Genomic DNA, 21,436 nt, shown 5'->3' with positions numbered 1-21,436 from the left:
CTCCAACTGAGTAGATACAGCTTACTCTAAATGGAAATTTCAGCATGCTCTGATACAGCTCTCTTTTTTACTGGTTCATGTTACACACAGAGATCTTCAGTGTGATTCATATACCATTTATTTTCTACTCCTTTTAAACAGAAAAAAAATGTTATATAATCAAAGTTAATCAGAGAAAGCTATTTGACATTCATTTCTCATATATTTTTAAATTTAGCATTCATAACATGAATTTTTAATAATTTGCCAGTTACCACAGTTTATTACAATTCCCCCAAACCATTTTTTTTTTAAATCCACTTTAATTGCAGATGTATTTATTACTACACTTCAAGTAAAAAAGAAATTAGCTTTGCATTGTGCAGTTTACTTGTATCAGATCACATTCCAAGTGATATCTAAGTGCTAGGAAGTCCCAAAGAAGCAAAAGTCCTGACACAGTTTACACCTTAAGGTGATTCAATTTAGGGTCAGATTTGTGGAATGAGCTTGATGAGATTATCCCCACTCCTACTTACTTTCTTTAAACACACTTTGTATGTAGGAAGAGTGCAAAGCTATCACTGAATACTTCCTAAATTTTGCAGATTCTAAAAAAATCAGCTTTTTGTAATTACACTGGGATAAGACTGAATTGGTTTTCAGTCACTTAGATTACAAGCACTTTTGTTTTATATTTATAAAGTTTACTGGAGTTTTTGATCTTCCTAATTGTATAAAATACTGGGTTTCAGCTTTAGTTTTATGAATGCAAAGCCCTTTTCTTATGCTGGCAATAATTCATCCCTTTGATTTCTGAACTGTGCTCATCTCCAAGTAATAGAACTCACTTATTTCATTTCACAGAAGCAACTTTCCCAGAATGTTTCTTTATAAACTCAAGAGAATCTACAAACAATGTAAAAATAACCCTTTATACTTTCATATTACTAAAATTTTCAGTCAATTTTCATCCAATCCACCCCATGTATTTCTGAACTACCCAGGAATGAGACAAATAGGTAGGGAGAGTATCTTCAAGCTTTATGCAATCCACAAAAGCTCTGTGGGATAAATTTTGTTTTATCACAAATTACCTTGTGTATGTGTGATGAACCAGACAACAGGCAATAAAATACCTTGTCAAACACATACAGCTTTCAAATAACTTGTAGACAAGAGTATCTAAAACAAAAAAGATAGAGATTGGTAGGGAATGTCCTGGTATGTGGTAGCTGAAGAGGAGATTCGGGAAAAAAAGGAAAAATAAACCTAGTACCTTCAAACCTGATTATGAAAATCAGAATTATTTGCTTCAACTTATTCTTAGTGTACAAAGAGGAAAAAAAAAAGGTATATTATAACTTCAATAGTTTTCTTTAAGATGATATATCATTTTATATGCAGCATTAATGTATGATTTCCAGACACAGACAAGGCAAAATAGGGCCAGCGACACACAATACTGGGATTATTAATACAATGCCATTTGTGTCAGTTCGTTATCAAGTATGTTGTGTAAGAAACAGGTACATACATGATTAGAAAGATTTTGAATGTCATTCCTATATAAAAGATTTTTTTAAGTATACACTTGCACATACAACAAAGTGAGTAGCACCTGCTGACTGCCATTCTTTGCTCTTCGCTTATAAAATCAAAACTTGGAGAGCTTGAGTGCTTGCACAATAGCTTTGCTTAACAAGGGTCTAGCCCAGATTGACAGACTCAATACTCAGAAAAGTATTTTTCTTAGAGCCTTTTAAGCAAACAGCAAATCTCTTTCTTTCTGAAATAAGCACAGTATGAGCTGGAGTAAAACATACAAATGCTGAATTACATTAATAAAAAAACTGAAAGCTGAGACAATTTACATTTAATTCCAACCTTAGTTATCTGCAAGCATCACACACACTGCCTGTGTTCAAATGACTAACACAACGTTGTATGTTCATCAATATAATATTTTATTATAAGAAAGCTTTACTCGGCAAGATCAATGCCTTGATGTCAACGAAAGAAAATACACTTCAGTGGGTAACTTCCTCAAGACTTCCACTGTAACCACTGAAACTATACATGTAGGAAAAATTCTATTCCCCCTCCCCCGCCATCTCTACATAATGAAATTGTGATGATACTTTTTAGGGGTAGCCTTTGTATCCTTTGGTCATGCTTTCTGATCAGGTAAACTCTAAGCTTTTCCAAGATCCTGGTACATAACAAGTCAAATTACAGGATTCAGAAAATGGTCAAAAAAAAAAAAAAATTAAGCCTGTGGTGGCATTGACAAACACATTTTCTAGAGCTGCACCAAGTATGACATCTGTTCTTCTACTAATATGAAGCCAAGATGTTACGCAGTTAATAAGCCTACAGGTAACATAAATTTTGATGGTTGTACACACAAATATAACAGCATAATGCTGAACTAACAAAATGTTATCTTTTTTATACATTATGATCAGCAAGATATTTGTGTTGCTTCTTCCTGGTACATATCTTTCTGTTATATCTAGTCTGTCTTCAAGTCATGGAAATGAGGATGAAAATTCCCCATTTCCTGAAGGGATCGTGAATAGTGGTCATTAATATTTTCTGGTTGTTATTAAAGTAGTAAAGCAAGCTTGCTGGTATTTAGCAACTTTGTTCTTATTAAACACTCACATCATTTGTTATACATATAAAGTTTATCATGTCCTACCACTTGCAAAACTCTTAGTAAACTGCATTATTTTGAGGTACCTAATTGAGGTACATAGGTTTCCTATGCATTATAGCAGTTACAAAAAAAAGTAAATCAAACACAAGTACTTACAATTGCACAACTGAAAACAGCATAAACTCCACTTCAACAAAAAACTTATATAAAATACTCCTATGCAAATCAAGCTATCACACTGAGTCGCGACCATATTCTTGTGCTTTCTTTGAATTGAGACTAACAGGTTCCCTCTTTTGTGAAACATTCACTGCCTCAATTTTACTACTGCTGTGCCAATCATGATAAGTAATCCTCTTTTGTTGCAAGAGCAGCTAAGTCTTTGTTAAAAGATTTCAAGTTTCTATGAGATCTACCAAAATAATTTTACTTCTCAGGACACCATCATTGTTTACATTCCTCTCCAGTATTTAACTTTTTTTTTTAACTACCACTTTCTGCAACAGACCTAAAAATCATTAGAAGTACAAGTTCTTTATGAACCATAAAGCTATATATACTATATCTTATTATTTCACCTTTGTTCTATGCTTTCATATGGAACAACATAACAAAACTATGACTGTATTACTGAAATATCATCATACAATTTTTTCTCATAGACAGTAAATGCAAGAAGTTCTATTCTTATTGCTGATCTTGGATATCATCTCCAAGCATATGGAGGAAAAGAAGGTTCTCAGGAGTAGTCAGCATGGGTTCACCAAAGGGAAATCGTGTTTGACCAACCTGATAGCCTTCTATGATGGTATGACTAGCTGGTAGACCAGAGAAGAACAGTGGATATCATCTACCTTGACTTCACTGAGGCTTTTGACACCATCCCTCACAATATTCTCATAGGCAAGTTCAGGAAGTGTGGGCTGGAAGAATGCACAGTGAAATGGATCGTGAATTGGCTGGATGGCAGAGCTCAGAGGGCTGTGATCAATGGCACAGAGTATGGTTGGAGGCCTATAGTTAGTGGAGTTCCCCAGGGTCAGTACTAGGTCCAGTCCTGATCAAACTGCTCATCAATGAGCTGGATCAACAGACCGAGTGCACCCTCAGCAAGTTAGCTGACGATACCATACTGGGAGGAGTGCTGACACACCAGATGGCTGTGCTGCCATTCAGTGAGACCTGGACAGGCTGGAGGACTGGGCAGAGAAAAACCTGATGAAATTCAACAAGAGCAATGGCAGGGTCCTGCTCCTGGGGAGGAATAACCCCAGGCACCAGTACAGTGTAGGTTTGGACATGCTGGAAAGCAGCATTTCAAAGAAGGACTTGGGAGTTCTGGTCAACAACAGGTTGAACATGAGTCAGCACTGTGCTCTTGTGGCCAACAAGGCCAACAGTATCCTGGGGTACATTAGGAAAAGTGTGACCAGCAGGTCAAGGGAGGTTATCCTCCCCCTCTACTCTGCCCTGGTGAGGCCCCATCTGGAGTACCGCATCCAGTTCTGGGCTCCCCAGTTTAAGAAGGACAAGGAACTACTGGAGGTAGTCCAGCAGCGGGCTACGAAGATGATTAGGAGTCTGAAGCATCTTTCTTATGAGGAGAGACTGAGAGACCTGGGTCTGTTCAGCCTGGAGAAGAGAAGGCTGAGAAGGGATCTTACAATGCTTATAAATATCTCAACAAAAGTTTCAAGAGAATGAGATCAGACTCTTTTCAGTGGTGCTCAATGATAGAATAGGGGCAACACACACAGACTGAATCATAGGTGGTTCCATCTAAACATGAGGGAAAACTTCTTTACTTTTGTGCTAGTATGAACGAAAATGGGTTAATTTTCTTCATGCAGTTAAAAATCTTTCTTTTTCACAGCTAGCACGCTCATTATTTGGACTTAGTTTGAGAACAAGAAGATAACATCCCAGCACAGAGCTAATGTTTTTAATTGCTCTGGTCTGAGAGTCAAGGACATTCTGAGCACTCTGCCTACAAGTGTGAGGCATCAAGGAAGGGGTGCATGGATGAGGCAGAGCTTGACTAGCATCTGGACTGATTCATAAGAGTTTTCCATGCCATTAGTGTCATGCTTCGTATTTAAGGAGAGTTGGAACCTTCCAGTTTTGCTCTTCTCTTCCGCTTTCTCTCTCTCTGGGGCACAGCCAGGGGAGTTTTGGTCAGGACATTTAGCCCGGCCTTTTGCCATTTTGCAGAGGCCTCTGGGATTTTCTGCCTTTATCCTCTCTTTTCTCTCTTGGAGATTGACTTTAGGACCAAGTGTGGCTTGCGACTGGCTGCTCAGTTGTGGACAGAGTTCCTGAGGAACTGCCTTGAGTATCTTTTATTTATACTAGTAGTGTATTTTTTGTTTTATTAAATTGTGTGTATCTCAATCCAAGTTTCTGCCTTCTCTTTTGATTCTCCTCCCTATTGGGGGGGGGGGGAAGGAAGGGGGAGCAGGGAGGGGGCGAGTGAGTGGCTGCTGTGCTTATATTGCTAGCTCAGGTTAAACCACAGCAACTTTGAGGGTGACAGAGCATGGGAACAGGCTGCCCAGAGAATTTGTGGAGTCTCCTTCCCTGGAAACATTCAAAACCTGCCTGGACACATTCCTGCGTGATCTACTTTAAGTGAACCTGCTTTAGCACGTGGGTTGGACTACATGATCTCCAGAGGTCCCTTCCAACCATTCTGTGATCCCTCTAGCTAACCCTTGGTTTCAATTATATTTTACTCTAATATAAACGTATCATCAACAGTTGCTGACCGATAATAGAATTCTTGTCAGAAATAAGATCTTTAATACAGAACAGTGGGAGAAAATGCAGCTTTTACTCCCTGCCTTCCATTTACTATAAATTATAATGTAAGTTTTCAACACTCAGGGCTTCAACTTCAAAGCCTTTTTCAAAATGAATTTCTTGTCCGATGTTAAAACATGTGTATAACATGTCATAAACATGAAGGGAAAACAGGATTTCAGTCATCTTTGATTAACCGTGACAACAGCAGGAACTTCACAGAATTCCGAACATTTTTAAATCTGCTGCACAAAATTTAAAACATCTCGTACACAAAAATGGTATGGCATTGATATTTTACTGTGCCAGAGTGTGGCAATTCCATTTCTTACTAACATAAACACGTCTGGAAAGACAGAGTTTTGCACGGAAGGAGCACATACTCTACAATGGAAGATGTAGTTTCATCCCAATTGAATAACAAGACCATTTGAAATAAAATGGTATTTCGGTTATCAAAATTCTTAAGAATAAATAGAAACCCAAATCTGATTTTAAACCAGACGAAGTAACCTACTTTTCTTATTTTTTTCCTTCAAGTGTTCAATTAAATATCTGTATGAAAAAATAAACATTGGAAAATATGAAGATATTTTAATTAGAAAGTTCTAGAAGAAAAATGTTAATCATAAACACAGCAAAAATCTCTCAAGTATTTCTGGATAACTGTCAAAAATCCAGTCACTTCTATCACATTTTACCCACATAAGCATAACAAAGAATGCAGATTCAGTGGTCCTCTGTAAATTCACCTGAATTTCCATTACTCTAGAGTAGGATAAATTTTTATACCAGGTTTTATTTAGGAACACTGTTTCAACTTCCCTAATTCAGGCTGGAGTTTTAGGTGCTACAACAGCTAGACATACATGAAAGGAGAATTAGATTGACATAATTGATGCATCTGTTCCCCAAAGCACAAATGCATCTTCTTTTTTATAATTCCCACCTACTTTGAAGAATACATCTCCTATATTCTCTATCAGACTAGATGGAGCCCAGAGCAAGCTTCAAAGCAAAAAGTAATCCTGGGAAGAGCAAGAAAGACTGAGAAGTTGATTCTCCATCAAGGCTTGGCAGAATGTTTTGAAATGCAAAAAACACAAAATGGAAGCTTTCACCTACAGATATAACAAGTCCAGCTCAGTGAATTAACCATCAAAATATGTAATTACTGTACAAATGTTCCAAAGACTGTGCAAAAACATAAGGTTGTATTCATCTTATGAATTGTAAAGCATTGCCAAAATGAGAGTCAGGAGAAGACAGAGCAGCAAATATAACAAAAGGCAACAGGAGCTGAGCTGAGAATAGCCAGAGGGAGGTTGGAGAGATGACCATCCTCAAGACTTTTTCTTCAGTTAAGAGTTGCAGCATGACCACTTGATGGATGGAGAAACAAACCCATTGATTTATTGAGCATTTGTTTCCAATGTTTCTAACGTTCCAAGGTTTTCATGACTATGATGCGTAGATTTCTTACAGAATTGTGGTAAATGTAAACAAACAAAATTTATTAAAATCCTGTAAAATTTACTACAGTTAAAATTCAGCATTTTAGCTATTTAGGTGAGAACTTGATACCTACATGAAAATCAAGAAAAACTAGACGAACCTTTTAAAGTATAGACAGATAAAGGCATTGCCATAATTCATAATAAATTTAGGAAAAGTTTTAGTTTGTTTTATCTTCCCTTTTTAGCAGAACCATGAAAACACGTTAGCAATGACAAAAGTTCTGAATGTAAGCTTTTGAAAAAGGAGTTCTAAATTATCAAGACAGTTATACAAAAATGGTACAAAAATGACAAGGAAAGGAAGAATACACAGGAAGGGGATGACATTTATATATAACACAGAACTTTGAATGCTGAAAGAGGAATTGGTCTGTACTAAAGTATATCATCAATAAAATTTAGATATGAATGGATATATGGTAATGTGAGTATGGGTAGATGGATCACTCAGCAGTTTGATTCAGAGAAATCTTAAATGTCATCATTTGAAAAGTGTGGCAGATGTATCTTCTGCTGTAATCCTGTCAGAGCTCACAAAGTAAGTGGGCTTGATCTGGCTAAGTCTCTTGCTTCATTGTCACTTTTGCAAATAGCAATACTGGTCATTTCACAGGTGAGTCACATTTTTCTTTTTTGAATCGGTATTGATTTAATACTTTGGTATACTTCTGAGGGACGTATTTTTTATTATTGTTATCATTATTTTAAACAGTACAATGCCAGTTGAGCCAATTCCCAACAGACAATTAGGTCCTACCTATCTTAACTCTTCCTCCTCTGACGAATGGGAGAGATGGGTAGAAAGGGTTTCTGGTTTTGATGTTTAAGCAATTGTGCCACTCTATTCACTGAAAGACTCTTGGATATCAAAGCACTTTTTTTTACTGGTGATCTGGCCCTCCTATTAAATGTATTATAGCAATGATTTGAAAGTCAGGGTTGTGAGCCGCAGGAGGCCATTATTAGCAAAGCAACTTCTTCAGTCTTTTAAGACAGGCTGACCTTTCCTTCTAGCTGTAGCCTAGTCCAGGTTCTTCTTTTAAAACTTATTTTCTAAAACAGTAATCTGAAAACTTAGTATTCTTTCTGCATCCATCAAAGCTGTGGAAGACACTGAGTCTATACAGTAGGACAGCAAAAATACTGCAAAATGACCTGGAGAAGTTGGAAAAATAAATACATAACTAGTAATAAAAGCATTCAGAAATGATGCTGGTTTTCACCCAGCTGAGGGAATGTATACTGCAGAAAAAAATAACAAGAGCAAGTCTATAACTGTACATAAATATCAAACTGCAATTTTTCATGCACCAATTAGAAATTAATAGCACAAGCTCAATTTGCTAATACCAGCAATATAGAGTGCAGACATAACCTGCATCTCTATAAATACATATGTAGAAAAGAGAGAAAACAGTGAATTTGAACATAAAAGAAAGACAAGGGGAAGAAAGATGCTACAGTAGTGAAAAAAAGATGCTTACAAAAATAACTTCTAGCTTATAACACAATAGATTAAATGGCTTTCCACTCATTTTAAAATACAGGGAAGATAGGTAAGAGTGTAGAGAAAGGTAGGTGTGATATAAGTTCTAGTGTGTCTGAAAAGACTAAAAGTTACTGCAGTAGCAGGACAATAATAAACAATTTTTGAATTAATAATATCTTAGAAAAATCAAGATGTATTTTAAACACAACTTGATGAAAGGAAAACAATAAAACAAATACAATTGGTAGCTCTGTACCTCCCTTAAAATATTTCCACGTTTCTACAGAATCTGTTAGTTAATGTTTACTAAAGAAAAATTAAAAACAGAATAGGCAAGGGTGAATATAACTATATTGTATATTGTATATTTGCTGTCTTTATATTCTATATTTACGTTTAGAAATTTCTAAATTTCTAAAAACAGTCACTGATATTTTCTGGAATACCAAATGAAAACTAGAATGAATCAGCTTCGATATGCAGAAAGATATATCTATGGAGAACAAGGACAACAATGTTTTGTACACCTTTGATATTTATATATTTCAGCTCACACAGAAGACCCTCTTAACTGCTAGGAGTAGCGAACTTCCGTTTCAGCTGCTTTTCTAAAGTTCACCGCACTATGCTAAAAAACTGGTTTGGAAGAACAGATCAATTGAGAAATCCACAATTGCCCTTTTATTTTATTAACAGTTTTTGTCTCTGTAGGTGTCAAAAGTGCGTAGTGCTGCCTTACAGGTCATTTATCATGGCCTGCCTGGGGTTATTTTCCAGGGCAAAGGGGAATGGTTGCACTTTATATTATTGTCTTTCAGTGTCACGGGGTCTTTCATTTTTAACTTCTGGAAAAGCAAACAGGAAAATACAAACAGACTCAGCCATTTTGCATATGATTAGCAGAAGCATCACTAGAAAGCAGAATTGTGAGTAGTGCAAAACAAGGGATTCAGCTCTGCAAGAAGCAGCTACTTTGCCTCATTCTCTAACAAGGAAAGAGAATATATTATCATCCACAGAACATTCTGTTCAAATCTGAAATCAACACTTCAATTTCTAATGAAGATAAAATGAAGTAGACTGATCTAGCACAAGAGAAGAAAAAGCCCATGAGGATCTTAATGCTTCTTCATAATGAGAGAATCAGCTGGCTCAAAGTTAAAATAGTCCCCACCATAAAAAGATGTACATAATAAAATGTATCATAAAGTTATGTGGTGTTATAACTTTGATTAAATTAGAGTTATAGAACTTGCACGTCCAAATTATTTTAACAGGAATGAGAATGAAACCTAATCACAATCTTTTTAACTGTACTTAACCAACCCAGAAGATTACAGATCAACACTGGTACCTGGTTTAAATGTGTCTTTACAGTGTCATGAAAACTAAAATATTAAAGCAGCTTCAATATCCAAACAAAACATGCTAAATCTTGCAAGTCTTCCATGTAACCAAAGTTTCCCTTTATGTGATTTATCCCACTAGGAATCAATCAGGAAACAAAAGCAGATTCCAAAAAAGGAAAGAGAAAAATAAAGGATGGAAGAGAACTGAATAAGATGGTTGCACTGGTGGTCAAGACTAAATACTTTTCATGTAGCTATAAATAAAAAAGAATTAGAGATTTGATAAAGTTGATTGGTATCTTTGACAATAACTATTTTCATTTTACTTTTAAGATGGAATAGAGAAAACTTGGTATTTAATCCATTAAAAAGCAGAGAAAAGTTAATAATACATCCTAATTAAAAGAAAGACTATGTAACAGATCAAGGGCAATTCAATACAGATCAAAACAGAAACACACTGACTTTCTTATGAGTCACTTTTAATCAAATCCAACCACTTTTCTAGGAAATACGCTTAGCATTCTGGACAATCTCAAAACATTTCTGTCATCAGTTGCTGAGTAGAACTCTCCAGGATAGAACATGTTCTTTTAAAGGACATTAGCTTTTAATGGCATCTCCATTACATTATGGTGTTCTGGGGTTGTGTTTATTCTTGGGGGGCAGGGAGGAGGGGGTAGGGCAGGATCAATCAATAAGAGAATGTGGACTGTTCAACAATACAGAAAAAAAAAAAAAGAAAGTTATAATCTGTAGATTAATTTTAACAAGATGAATGAATGAGAAGTTTTGAAAGAAAGACAATCTATACATAACCTCAAAACCCCCAAAATTTAAATATTACATGCTTCCCATGAAGGTAGCCTAAAGAAATATATCATGAGCTTGTATCAAAAAGTAAACGCTGAACTACACTCCTTTAAAAAGTTACTAATTTAAATATGTTAGCAGATGTTAAACTTTATGTATAGACAAGTAATTAAGTAGATCTTGTATAAATGTAAGAACAAAGGGTAGACACCTTGTAAGAAAAGTGAAATTGCTGACAGGTATAGGGAAAAAGGTGAAAGCAAAATTGAAGGCAAAGGTCAGAAAAAGAATATAGTGAAATATGAACACTGTTAAAAAAGTGAATTAACTAACCTGAAAAAAAAAAAAAAAACAAAACAAAACTTATTGCAGATGGGAAAAAAATATGCTATTTTAAAATTTTTCGTGAGATTTTCTGTAATGAGTAATAGGTTAGATAAAATATATTCAAAAATGTAAGTGGAAAGATAGATACAAAATTTAAGATGCAGGAAAACAGAAGGAGAAAAAGAATTTCTAGATGTGTAGTATCAGCAAAATGCCCTGTGGTGTAAATTGTGTAGTGAACCATGGCATAAATCTATTACAAGTTAAGTAAAATCTGCAAAAGCATAGAATCATTCACAGCTTCATTTAGATGAGTGCTAATTATCCCTGACTCCTATCAGTTTCAATAAGAGAAAGATCAGTAGGAAGATGCGTTACTTCCACAAATAGAAGTCAGAAGTACCATAAGAAATGCTGAGGAGTACTAAGGACTCCTAAAACTACCAGCTGGATACCATCAAATTACTAATATCTGACCACACATTTGATAGCATTATTTTATATATTTTTATATATATATACACATACACACGTATATACTTTTTAAAATGCACCACTTAAATAAAATGTTTATTATCATCCCTTGAAAGTCAAACAGTATTTCTTTAAAAATGCAAATATATATTTTTAAAATGTCTTAGAATACATAATATTGATCATTATTGAAGACTGGCTCTTAATGCCATACTTGACAGCCCTACACATATAACCTGTATACTTTCAGCAGAGCAGACTATTTTTCAACAAAATAGAAATTCACCAGTCACAATTTGAGTTTATATTTAGACTCTCTTGCTTTTTCTTGTTTTATTTTTCTGTTTGGCAAAACACTAGACCATTTTATTGTTCTGAGTTTGTCCCTCTCTGAAGCCAATAGCTTAACTCACATTGAGAACTGCATATGGCAAAAATTTAATTTCTAAGTATGAGCACTTGCAATGATTTACACAATCATATTGGTGCTACCTCTTAGTCTGGTTTCCTGTGTATGTTCTAACTTCCATTTATGATGATCTTTGATGAGTTTGGTTCAAAAAAAAAATCTACCTTCCAAGGACAGTGGTGGTCATGTTGTTTGTTTGTTTGTTTAGAAAGTGTACTACTATTCACACAGCATTAGTCTGGAGATTCATGGATGTGGTTCTTGTATAACTGAGTAAATTAATAATTCCCAGAGTTAGACAAACATGATTGGAGTTTATAACATAGCCATAGTAAAGCCTAGAATACATTGCCTCTGGGGACATCTTAAATTATACAAGGACTTAGTGGATTTGAATGTTTAAAACTGCCTGACAACATATTCTTTGGTGGTTAAATTGCGACATAAACTTGAGCACACTATGTTTCTCTCTGCATTTGTTCCTTTGAACTAAATTCATTTTCCATAGTGAAATATAAAACACTACTCTTTTTTTTTTTCCAATTATTTTTCTTTTCCCCAAGGTTTTATTTTTATTACGTCGCCTGAATGGATACTAAATTATGGCTACATAACAAGCTCTAAGCAAATGTGAAACTGTAAGAACCAAACACGGAATATCTGATGAACGAGGTTCAAAAAGGCATGGAATGACCACAGATATATGGAAGAAATAAAAAAAGAGACAAGCAAAGGGAAGATCTAGAAATAAAAATAGAGGGATCAAATCAATGCAAACAATGAAACATGTAAAATAAATTTTGAAGGAAGGAGACTCTGAGGACCAATTTAACTCAATGCTTTTTTTGTTGGTGGTGGGCTTTTTCTGGTGTATCCAGACTCCATTAACTCTTTGTTCCACCCTCTGTTAGTTTATCTACAAAGACAGATTAATATCACCTATACATATTTGAGTGCTACTAATTTTAGTGCCTCACTCCATGGATATCAGATCTATCATTCTCATTCTCTTTCTATATTTGAATCATAACTAAACTGTTAACATTAAAGGACTAAGCTATAACATAATTTTGCTTAAAAAGACTTCCAAGCATTCCAGTTTATGTTTTTCTTAAGCTAACAAATAAATGATGCATACATTCATCTTCAGAATTATGCACTCCTGTCACTTGAAGCTTTTACTCCATTTACAGTTCTTCCTTTATACAAAATACACACACAGATATCATTTCCAGAACTCAGGTAACATGTTGCAGATCCTTCTTTTTATGTTTGAGGGTTGTCAATCCAGTATGCCATCACACATTCCTTCTCTCTTATTAAATATAAAAAATCTGGACAATTCTAGCAATTGCAACTTTGCTTTGAATGTCTGATCACCACTATAATATGACTTCAAAATTGGGCATCCCATGAGTCTTCAAAAATTCCATACTTGACTCTCTTCCAGATAAGCTAAGTGCTTCAGAAGTGTGCAGCGTTGGCCCTGGCTAATAGCTAAACTCCCACACAGTTGCTTTCTTACTCATTCCCTCACAGCCTCCCACAGGAAGACATAGGGAAAAAATAAGAGGAACATGAATGAGAAAGCCCATGGGTTGAGATAAAGACAGGAAGATTGCTTACTAATTACCATGGTGGGCAAAACAGAGTCATCCTTGGGAAATTTAGCTTAGTTTATTGGCAATTAAAATATACAAGTATTTATTAATTTGTGTAGTGGAAAAAAATATATATATACACATTAATAAAAAAACAGATTTCTTCACTGCCTTCCCCAGGCTCAACTCCACTCCCAACTCCTTTACCATCCACTTGAGTGGTACAGAAGGTTAGAGGGGTATAGTCAGCACACAGCAGTTTCTCCCTGCATCTCCTTCCTGCTCACTCTTTTGTCTGCTCCAGCCAGGATTCTCCATGGGTTGAAGTCCTTTCATATAAACCTGATGTGGTGTGGGTTCCCCACCGGCTGCTGCGGATAACCTCCTCCTACTCCAGCCTTGGACTTCCCTTTGCTGTTTCTTGCTGTTTTTATTCTCTACTCCTCTGTCTCTGGTGTTTAATGCCCTTATCCAAATGTCTTCCCAAAGGTGCCAAGAGTGTGGTTGAGGAGCTTAGTTGTGCCCTGTGGTGGGTCCTTTTGGACTGACTGCGTGTCCAGCATGGGCCATCCCCGGCCTCTTCCCTCAGAGGCCACCTCTGCAGCTCCCACTGCCAACATCTGGACACCTGCATCCAGTACATGAAATTTCTCTGTGGTTTGTTTTTCAGTTTTCATGTTGTTTGGTTTCTTTTTTTTTTTTTTTTCATTTTCATACTCACAATTCTCTTTTCACATCTGCAAATACAGTCAATTGAACCTTTCAGTTTGAAACAGAACTGTTAGCTTCATTATTTCTATTCATCATTTCCCTTTTATTTCTGTGTCCAGATGCATGTTCCTTTTTCCATCTACAGCACGCCATGTATTATACTTAGAAATGATTAGTAAGAACTCCAAATCATTATTTACAAGCATCATGAATATTTACAGAAAGCTAACAAATATTGCAGAAAGGAGCTTCTGAACATGAGCAAGATACTTTCGAATGTCAGTCACATGATTAATACCAAACTAAAAAAAGAAACAATTATTTAACTGAGAACTTTTCAGAGGATGCTGGTTTTATCCAAAGACTCTTAGAGCTACCATTCAAGCAAGATGAGCTTTGAAACTGCCCCTTATTTTACAAAGCACCACTGCAAGCAAGCTGAATTTACAAGCAGAACTAATGTAAAAACAGATAACAAAACAAAACAAAGGTGATGTCCTACCTTAGAAATAAAAGCATCCATATGAAAATGAAACAAAAATAAGCAAACTAGATATCTGATTGTGGCAATATTCCACACATGTAACAGTTCTAGTGAACTTGGACTCACTTGTGTCAGAAAGCAAGCACAACTCCCCATGCAAGAGCTTGTCCATGTTTTGCTAACATACCATGGCCAAAGTAAGCATACCCACAAGCAAGCAAAATACAGCCGAAAGCTTATGTGTAGAGTTTTGTCAGAAGATGTAACTATTTTTCTCATTTTCTATTTTGCTTCACATTTTGAGGTCATGGCAAAGTCAGGTGGTAAATATTTGCCTCCCTAAAGAAAAAATTCTAAATTATACTGATATTCACTGATGATTCTTTCAGAAGTACCATATACGCTGGATATTCACTGATGATTCTTTGAGAAGTACCATTTACACTGCTGAATATTGGAGGAATGATGAAAACAACTAGTTTCATAGTCAAATACTTATTTTGGGAAAAATGCGTTGTTTTTTTTTTTTTACTGAATTATTAGACTATAAATTTAGTACAAACATCATACTAGTAACAAGTTAGTATTAATTTATTAATATGTTCATCTCTTAGATTTCTTTTTTTTTCTTACTTTAGAAGTTTGAAGACTGTATTACCCTGAATGTACAATGTTGACTGTATTTTGGGACACAATTTTGGCTTCATGTGCTTTTATTGCTATATTTACTATTTTAAATGGTCTGTGAAACATGTTTTCTCTATATTTAACAACAAGGACTTGTACACACAGAAGAAAAAAAAAAAAAACAAAAAACAAAAACAACAAAAAAAAACCCAAATAAAAACAAAACCAAAACCAACCAACCAAAACAACAACATAAAAAACCACACACAAAAAAGACAAACAAACAAACAAAAAAATAAGACTGAGTTTGGCAGGCATTTAATTTCCATTTCTTTTCTTTGAAACATTAGGAGTATAGAGCTCGTTACATATCCCTTTTCTGTTCTTTATTAAAAGTTTTGAAAATAAGCTGTTAAATAGAGTTTTGTCTTACTTACATTGATATCTTCCAAATCTAAGCTGTTCAGAATGACGTTGTTCCTCTTCCAGATGATGGGAGGTCTCAGAGTTCCCTGGATTGCACAACTTAAGACGGCACTTTGTCCCACTGTTGCTGCAGTGGTGCTTAGTTTTTGATCTTCAGGCAGATTCAGCTGAACTACCTCTGCAAAAGATATATCGTTTGTAAGATTAATCAGCATGCAGCTTCATAAGGTTAATTAGCATGCAGGTTTTGTACACTGGTAATTTAAGAATTTTAATTGGAATCAAAGTAAAAAGAACTTCCAACAATCACAGGAAGTTCAGAGTATTTCAAATAAAGGCCAGCATGACATTTCAATTAAACTGACTGACAAGTATCACCCTGTCAGAAGAGAAGCATTTAACATGGAAATGAATTTCAGAGGTAAGACTGTCATAAACATGACAATGTATCCAAAGTCAGACACCAGAAGTTATTTGACAGTTGAGGCCAATGCAGTGGAGTAGTAAGCACCTTTGTTTGAACTAAGATGGCAGCACTGCTAAAAGAGTCACTCATAGGAGTTCATTTCCAGAAAAGAAAAAATGGTGCTCAGGTTACAAAACACACAAGACTGAAACTGAAATGTGAATGCTGCATTCAGAATATAAAATTGAAGTACACCGTTTCTATTCTGCCAAGCCATTTTTATGGGGATTTTTCCTTAATATTAGTGAGCACATGCTTTCCAGATCACACAGACATTAGTAATCTCTCCCATTTCAGTCTCAGAAAAACATGCATTCCTCATAACACAGATGTCGTTCTTTAAAAAACAGTGTTAAAACTCTAAATAAAAAAAAAAGAAAAAAAAAAAGTGAGAAGAGATAAGCAAACACCACCCCACCCCACCCCCCCTAAAAAACTAGAGTGCTTTATAGCATCAATTCTGAAACAGCTCTGTTTGGCAAGGAACAGAAGCAATAAGCAGGATGGACTACAGCACCTGACAGAAGTAGAGACTACAATACTTCATAAGAGTTAATGACAAACTTGAAGTAAACACAGTGCATCACCTGAAAAATTGTGAATTATCTCAATACACAAATATTTGCCAACTATTTTTGCATTTACAGTGAATACAATAGAAGTTGCTAGTGCTGATAAGCTATTTAACAAAGCTTGCCAAACCATTTTTAATTTATTTAGTATTACCTAAAATACCCTAGTGTAAAATACCTGTAAATTAGTAAATTTAGAGGAGGCATTTTCAAAAGTGTGTCATGGTTTTGTGTGTAGGGTTGGAGACTGTGTGTGTTTTATTTTTTTCTTCAAGACAGACAAATTGGTAACATGTTTAGAAACAAAACCGCCAAGAATACACTCAGACACACATTCTGCATAGATGCATGCATATGAGAAAATTCAATCAATATGAGAAGTTTTAGGAACATAAAACTACTTTTTCACATTCACTGTCTGAACTATGAGAAAACTTCAACATCACTCTCGAAAACTATCCAACATTTTTAAAACCAGTGCAACAAATTCCAAGTCACTTTATATCCTGTGAGAATGAAGAAAGGTTTTGGCATGGTACCTGAAACATCTAAAAACATGTGTAACCACAATACAAAATAGATTTTATATCTTTTGTTTCTTAAGTAAAGAAAATATTAATGAAATTAAATTTAGTATGAATAAATATAATAGTAAATACAGAGTATATAGTCTTTAAAGGAGAAGTATTTTTATATTCAATTTAAGGAAGCCTTTGTCATATAATTTTGGAACAAATCTGCTTGATGCAAAACCAAGTAAATAAAATTAATACTAGGAGAGAAGTACTCTCAACCCTTTTAACTTAACAATATGGAAAGTACATCTTCTATTTTTCACTGCCCCTGGTATTTCATATTGCAAGAAAAATAATGTATGACTTTAGTAACAACCTTTGTACCATAACACAAACTAAAACCAAAGTAACTGAACAAATTTCAACAATTTCAACAAGAAAAAAAATAAACTGTGGAAGCATCCATGTTCATTTCAATCCAAAGAAAAACAATACAAGACCAAAAGCACCACCACTAATTTTTCAGGTAAACCAGAACTTCATCATTACTCAATTTTTCAAATAATCTTTTAAATATTTCGATGTGTAGCAGGAGTTTGTCTCTTGTAATTTTCTCCACTAATCTATGTACTAAACAGCTGTAATAATAACTTCTATGTCCCACAACTCATTTGGACACTTACATAAAAAGAGAGTGAGTGATACATGTTAATTTGATGATATCGTATACTCTTCCCTCTTGTGTAATTGCCCATATGTGAGAGGATGAACAGCTGAGACTTGTCTTTTCACTTGTGGTGTGCCCAATTAAATATAACCTATTAAAATTCTACATTTGTAAGGATTTTTCCATATGAGACATATGAGAGCTATATAGGAGTTGAAGATCATCCAAATTGCAATTTTTCCCCTCTGCTGCTAAGGTATGAAAAATCTCTAGGTTTTTTTATCTTTCTTTTTAAGTAAACTACAAAGGGCATCATGTATCTATTGTCTTTCACTTACCAAATTACTTTAATATAACACAGACGTTATCTTTCCATTATAGCAAAGCAGCAACCTATAAGCTAGCTAAGATGCTTTCTAAGTTCTTTTTAGCCTCATAAAAGCAATGCTCGGTAACTAACACCATTTTTTATTATTCCAAAATGCAAGCATCAGAGAGACATCTCAGTATCTTCAGAAAGCAAAGCTTTCTTGTTCTATAATTAAACTTGATGCTTCAATTTTGTGTGATTATAAATATTAATTTATATTTAGACAACAACAACAAAAAAGACCTGATTAATTTATTTTCCAACAGGAATGTTCTATGACTCAAAACACAAGTGATGTAGCTCAACAGACATGCTCAAATGAGACTGATTCATTTTTATCTGACACAATGTCTTACACTAAGGAAGTGTAAATATTAACTTGAATATTGTACTATATACTACAGGGTTTTTTTAAATTTACTTCATCTGTGTGAAGCTTTTCAGAGATATTTCTTCAGACTGTCATGTGGACTTCCTGAGACATACCTGAATGGCTATGGAACAATTCAAAATTTCTGGTAGAGAACTGACAGTACTAATACTTTGCATCTTTATAGAATTCACTATGCAGTGATCTCAAATATTCTGATATTCCATGTATAAGGAGTAATTACAAATGTTTTCAAAAGTCAATTAGAAAATTGACTTTTACAATTATAATTCAGAAGTTAATTCAGGAAAGTCACACAACAGTGATCATGACATCATGTTCACATTTCATAAAATTAAGAATGCTACCTGGAACTGGTCAATGCACTGATGCTACATATTTCTGAAAAGTTGTGAAAAAAACAAACACTGATAATTACAATTTTGTCACTGCTTTCCCTCAAAATTCTGAACAACATTTAAGTTAAAAAAAAAGTCATATATTATACAACTATGTATATTTTAAATCATTATTTAATAAAAAAATATAAGTTACATGATAATTTGTCTTATTTTCTGAAGATAGAACTATTGTATTTTCTCCTTAAGGGGGGGGGGGCGGGGAAGAACCACTACCACTCAACTCAAAAACCCTTAAGTCTACAGAGCTGTACCAAGAGAAGAGTTATTTGACAGATGACTTCCTGAAAAGCCCTATTGATGAACTGTCTGCAGCCAGGGTGGAAAGGGCACACACTGATGTGGGGCAGAAGTGTCCAGTGTGTGCCGAGTGCTCTCAGGTGCACAGGGCAGCACCTCTCATAGCCCTGGCTCCATTACATGCCCTTAGAAAAGGTCCAGGAACTCAAAGATGTATTTGCCATCTCTTCCCTCCTCCCTAAAAGAAATAAACCTGGTTCTGAGAGCAAATGATTTGTCTTTCCAGAGACTGAAGTGATGTCATTGGGATATACCACCTGCTACGATGCTTCCCTCTATGTTGCCCTTGTAAAGCAATGAAAATTCTTTGAAGTTTAGTCTCACACATCTTGTTTATTTAAAGTGAAAAAGTAGAGTAAAGCTTTCAAAAAAATGGAAATGGAATTAATTCAGTTTACTAATATAACACCAAGCAAAAAAAAAAAATTGGATATTGTTGGTTACAGAGCAGTAATATTATATGTAAGAAGCCAGGTGGCTTTACCTTCTATGACTTGTCATTATCAGAAGCATTAATGTTCTACTATAGCATACTGTACTAATGACTGTTTGCAATTCCTCCAGGTACAATATCAGTCTCACACACCCCCCCTGTTTTTAGCTACAAAAAAGTCACTGGATAGATGCTTTCAGCTAAAGGGGAGAAAGGAAAAAAAAAAAAAGAAATCTAGAGGTATAGTTACGAGGTTGTCCAATTTCTCTACTACAGTAATCCATTTTTTTTTTTTTTGGTAAGGGTATTAGTGAAAACATAAAATAAGTTTGCTTCCCAGGAGGCCACTGAAGAACTTCCCTAATAGCTCTCAGAGTGTTCTCTTCCTATTTCATTAAAGTCATATCACCTTCCTTTCAGCCAGCTCCTTATTTTTATGATTTCTCTACTAACTCCTAGTGCTTTAGTTGACTGAACAGGTTCTCATGTGGCATCATATCAAGTGCTTTACTGAAAAGGATGGAAATATTTATTTTCTCATTGCTTCTTGCTAGCTGTCTAGAATCTATGTTAGAGACTTAGTTTTGCTTCTCCTACAGTTAAAATTGGATCAAAATAAGACAAGTTTTTCTATTACATTTTTATACACATTTTCTGTTATAAATATCTTTATGATATCTTTCTAAAATATCTTCAGAACTTACTGAAACCAAATGCAAAATAACATCACTCCTACTGAATCAGCAAATAAATAAGACATTTATCAGGCATCTTCTGTTTCTTGAGGTATGTTTTGTTTTACAATATATCATATCATTGATATACATCACTATACATCATTGTTTCCTTTGTTTTAAAGTTTAAAGTGTTTGTTCATCTCTGTTGTATGTCCCATAGACACGTATTTTTGGAAGATATAGACAATACATTCAAATAGCTCTCCCTAAATTGCTTACAATGTAAAATACATGAAGACACATACAGTGAGTGTGTTCACTTATAGAGCTTCTAGCTCTACATGCAGCTCACCTTAGGAAAATTTTAAAATTTATCAACCAATACGAGTGAAAGCAGTTAAGGATAAATAATTCTGAGAAAGGTACTACAATACTTCAAATGATGATCAATATGAATAGAGTGAACATGCTTAAATTTTCTTAGTTTGCCCAACATTTAGTAACTAAACTGTGAAAGGCAGGAAAAAGAGTTTTCAAAGCTGACATTTTGCAAAAATATCCCAAAGGCAATAGGGATAAATCAATAATGGAACCCTACTTTAATTTTTTCAAGAGTCATACATCTGGGGTTACCATTCTTTGTTTAAGCTAAGCTATATCGATATTCTTGCAAGCCAACAGATAAAATGGTATCACTGTATTTTTACAACATAACAGGAAGGGTAGGGTAATGCTAGGAAAAAAAAAAAAAGTGATAGCTGTGTAGTACTTTGATCAACCTTTTTATTTTCTTAATCCTAAATACAATGAGTTGATGTGCACAACATGGAACATGCTGATGCTTTAAACTGAGTGCATTTATAAAAATAGTTGTTACGTTTTTATTTATTTGAGTTTTCTGAGGAAGTTAATGAATAGTGAAAGATGGGCTCTTCAGTTCTCTGCCTGTACATGAAAAAAAGAAATCTTATTTCCAACTC

At 34.7% G+C, this 21,436-nt stretch overlaps 1 protein-coding gene across 4 annotated transcripts in view; it reads right to left on the bottom strand.

Moving 5' to 3' along the window:
* Positions 1-21,436, bottom strand: part of FSTL5 (follistatin like 5) — a 309,857-nt gene that overhangs the window by 74,595 nt on the left and 213,826 nt on the right. For all 4 annotated transcript variants that reach the window (XM_065837514.2, XM_071807741.1, XM_065837513.2 and 1 more), the window contains one exon: positions 15,679-15,845. In XM_065837514.2, coding sequence (XP_065693586.1) covers positions 15,679-15,845 — 167 coding nt within the window. The remainder of the gene's footprint in view (positions 1-15,678; positions 15,846-21,436) is intronic.

Source organism: Patagioenas fasciata, chromosome 4 (genome assembly GCF_037038585.1).
Source record: "Patagioenas fasciata isolate bPatFas1 chromosome 4, bPatFas1.hap1, whole genome shotgun sequence".
NCBI classification, from domain to species: domain Eukaryota; kingdom Metazoa; phylum Chordata; class Aves; order Columbiformes; family Columbidae; genus Patagioenas; species Patagioenas fasciata.
Note: the sequence above shows the minus strand (reverse complement) of the source record. Positions and strands in the feature narration are given on the sequence as shown.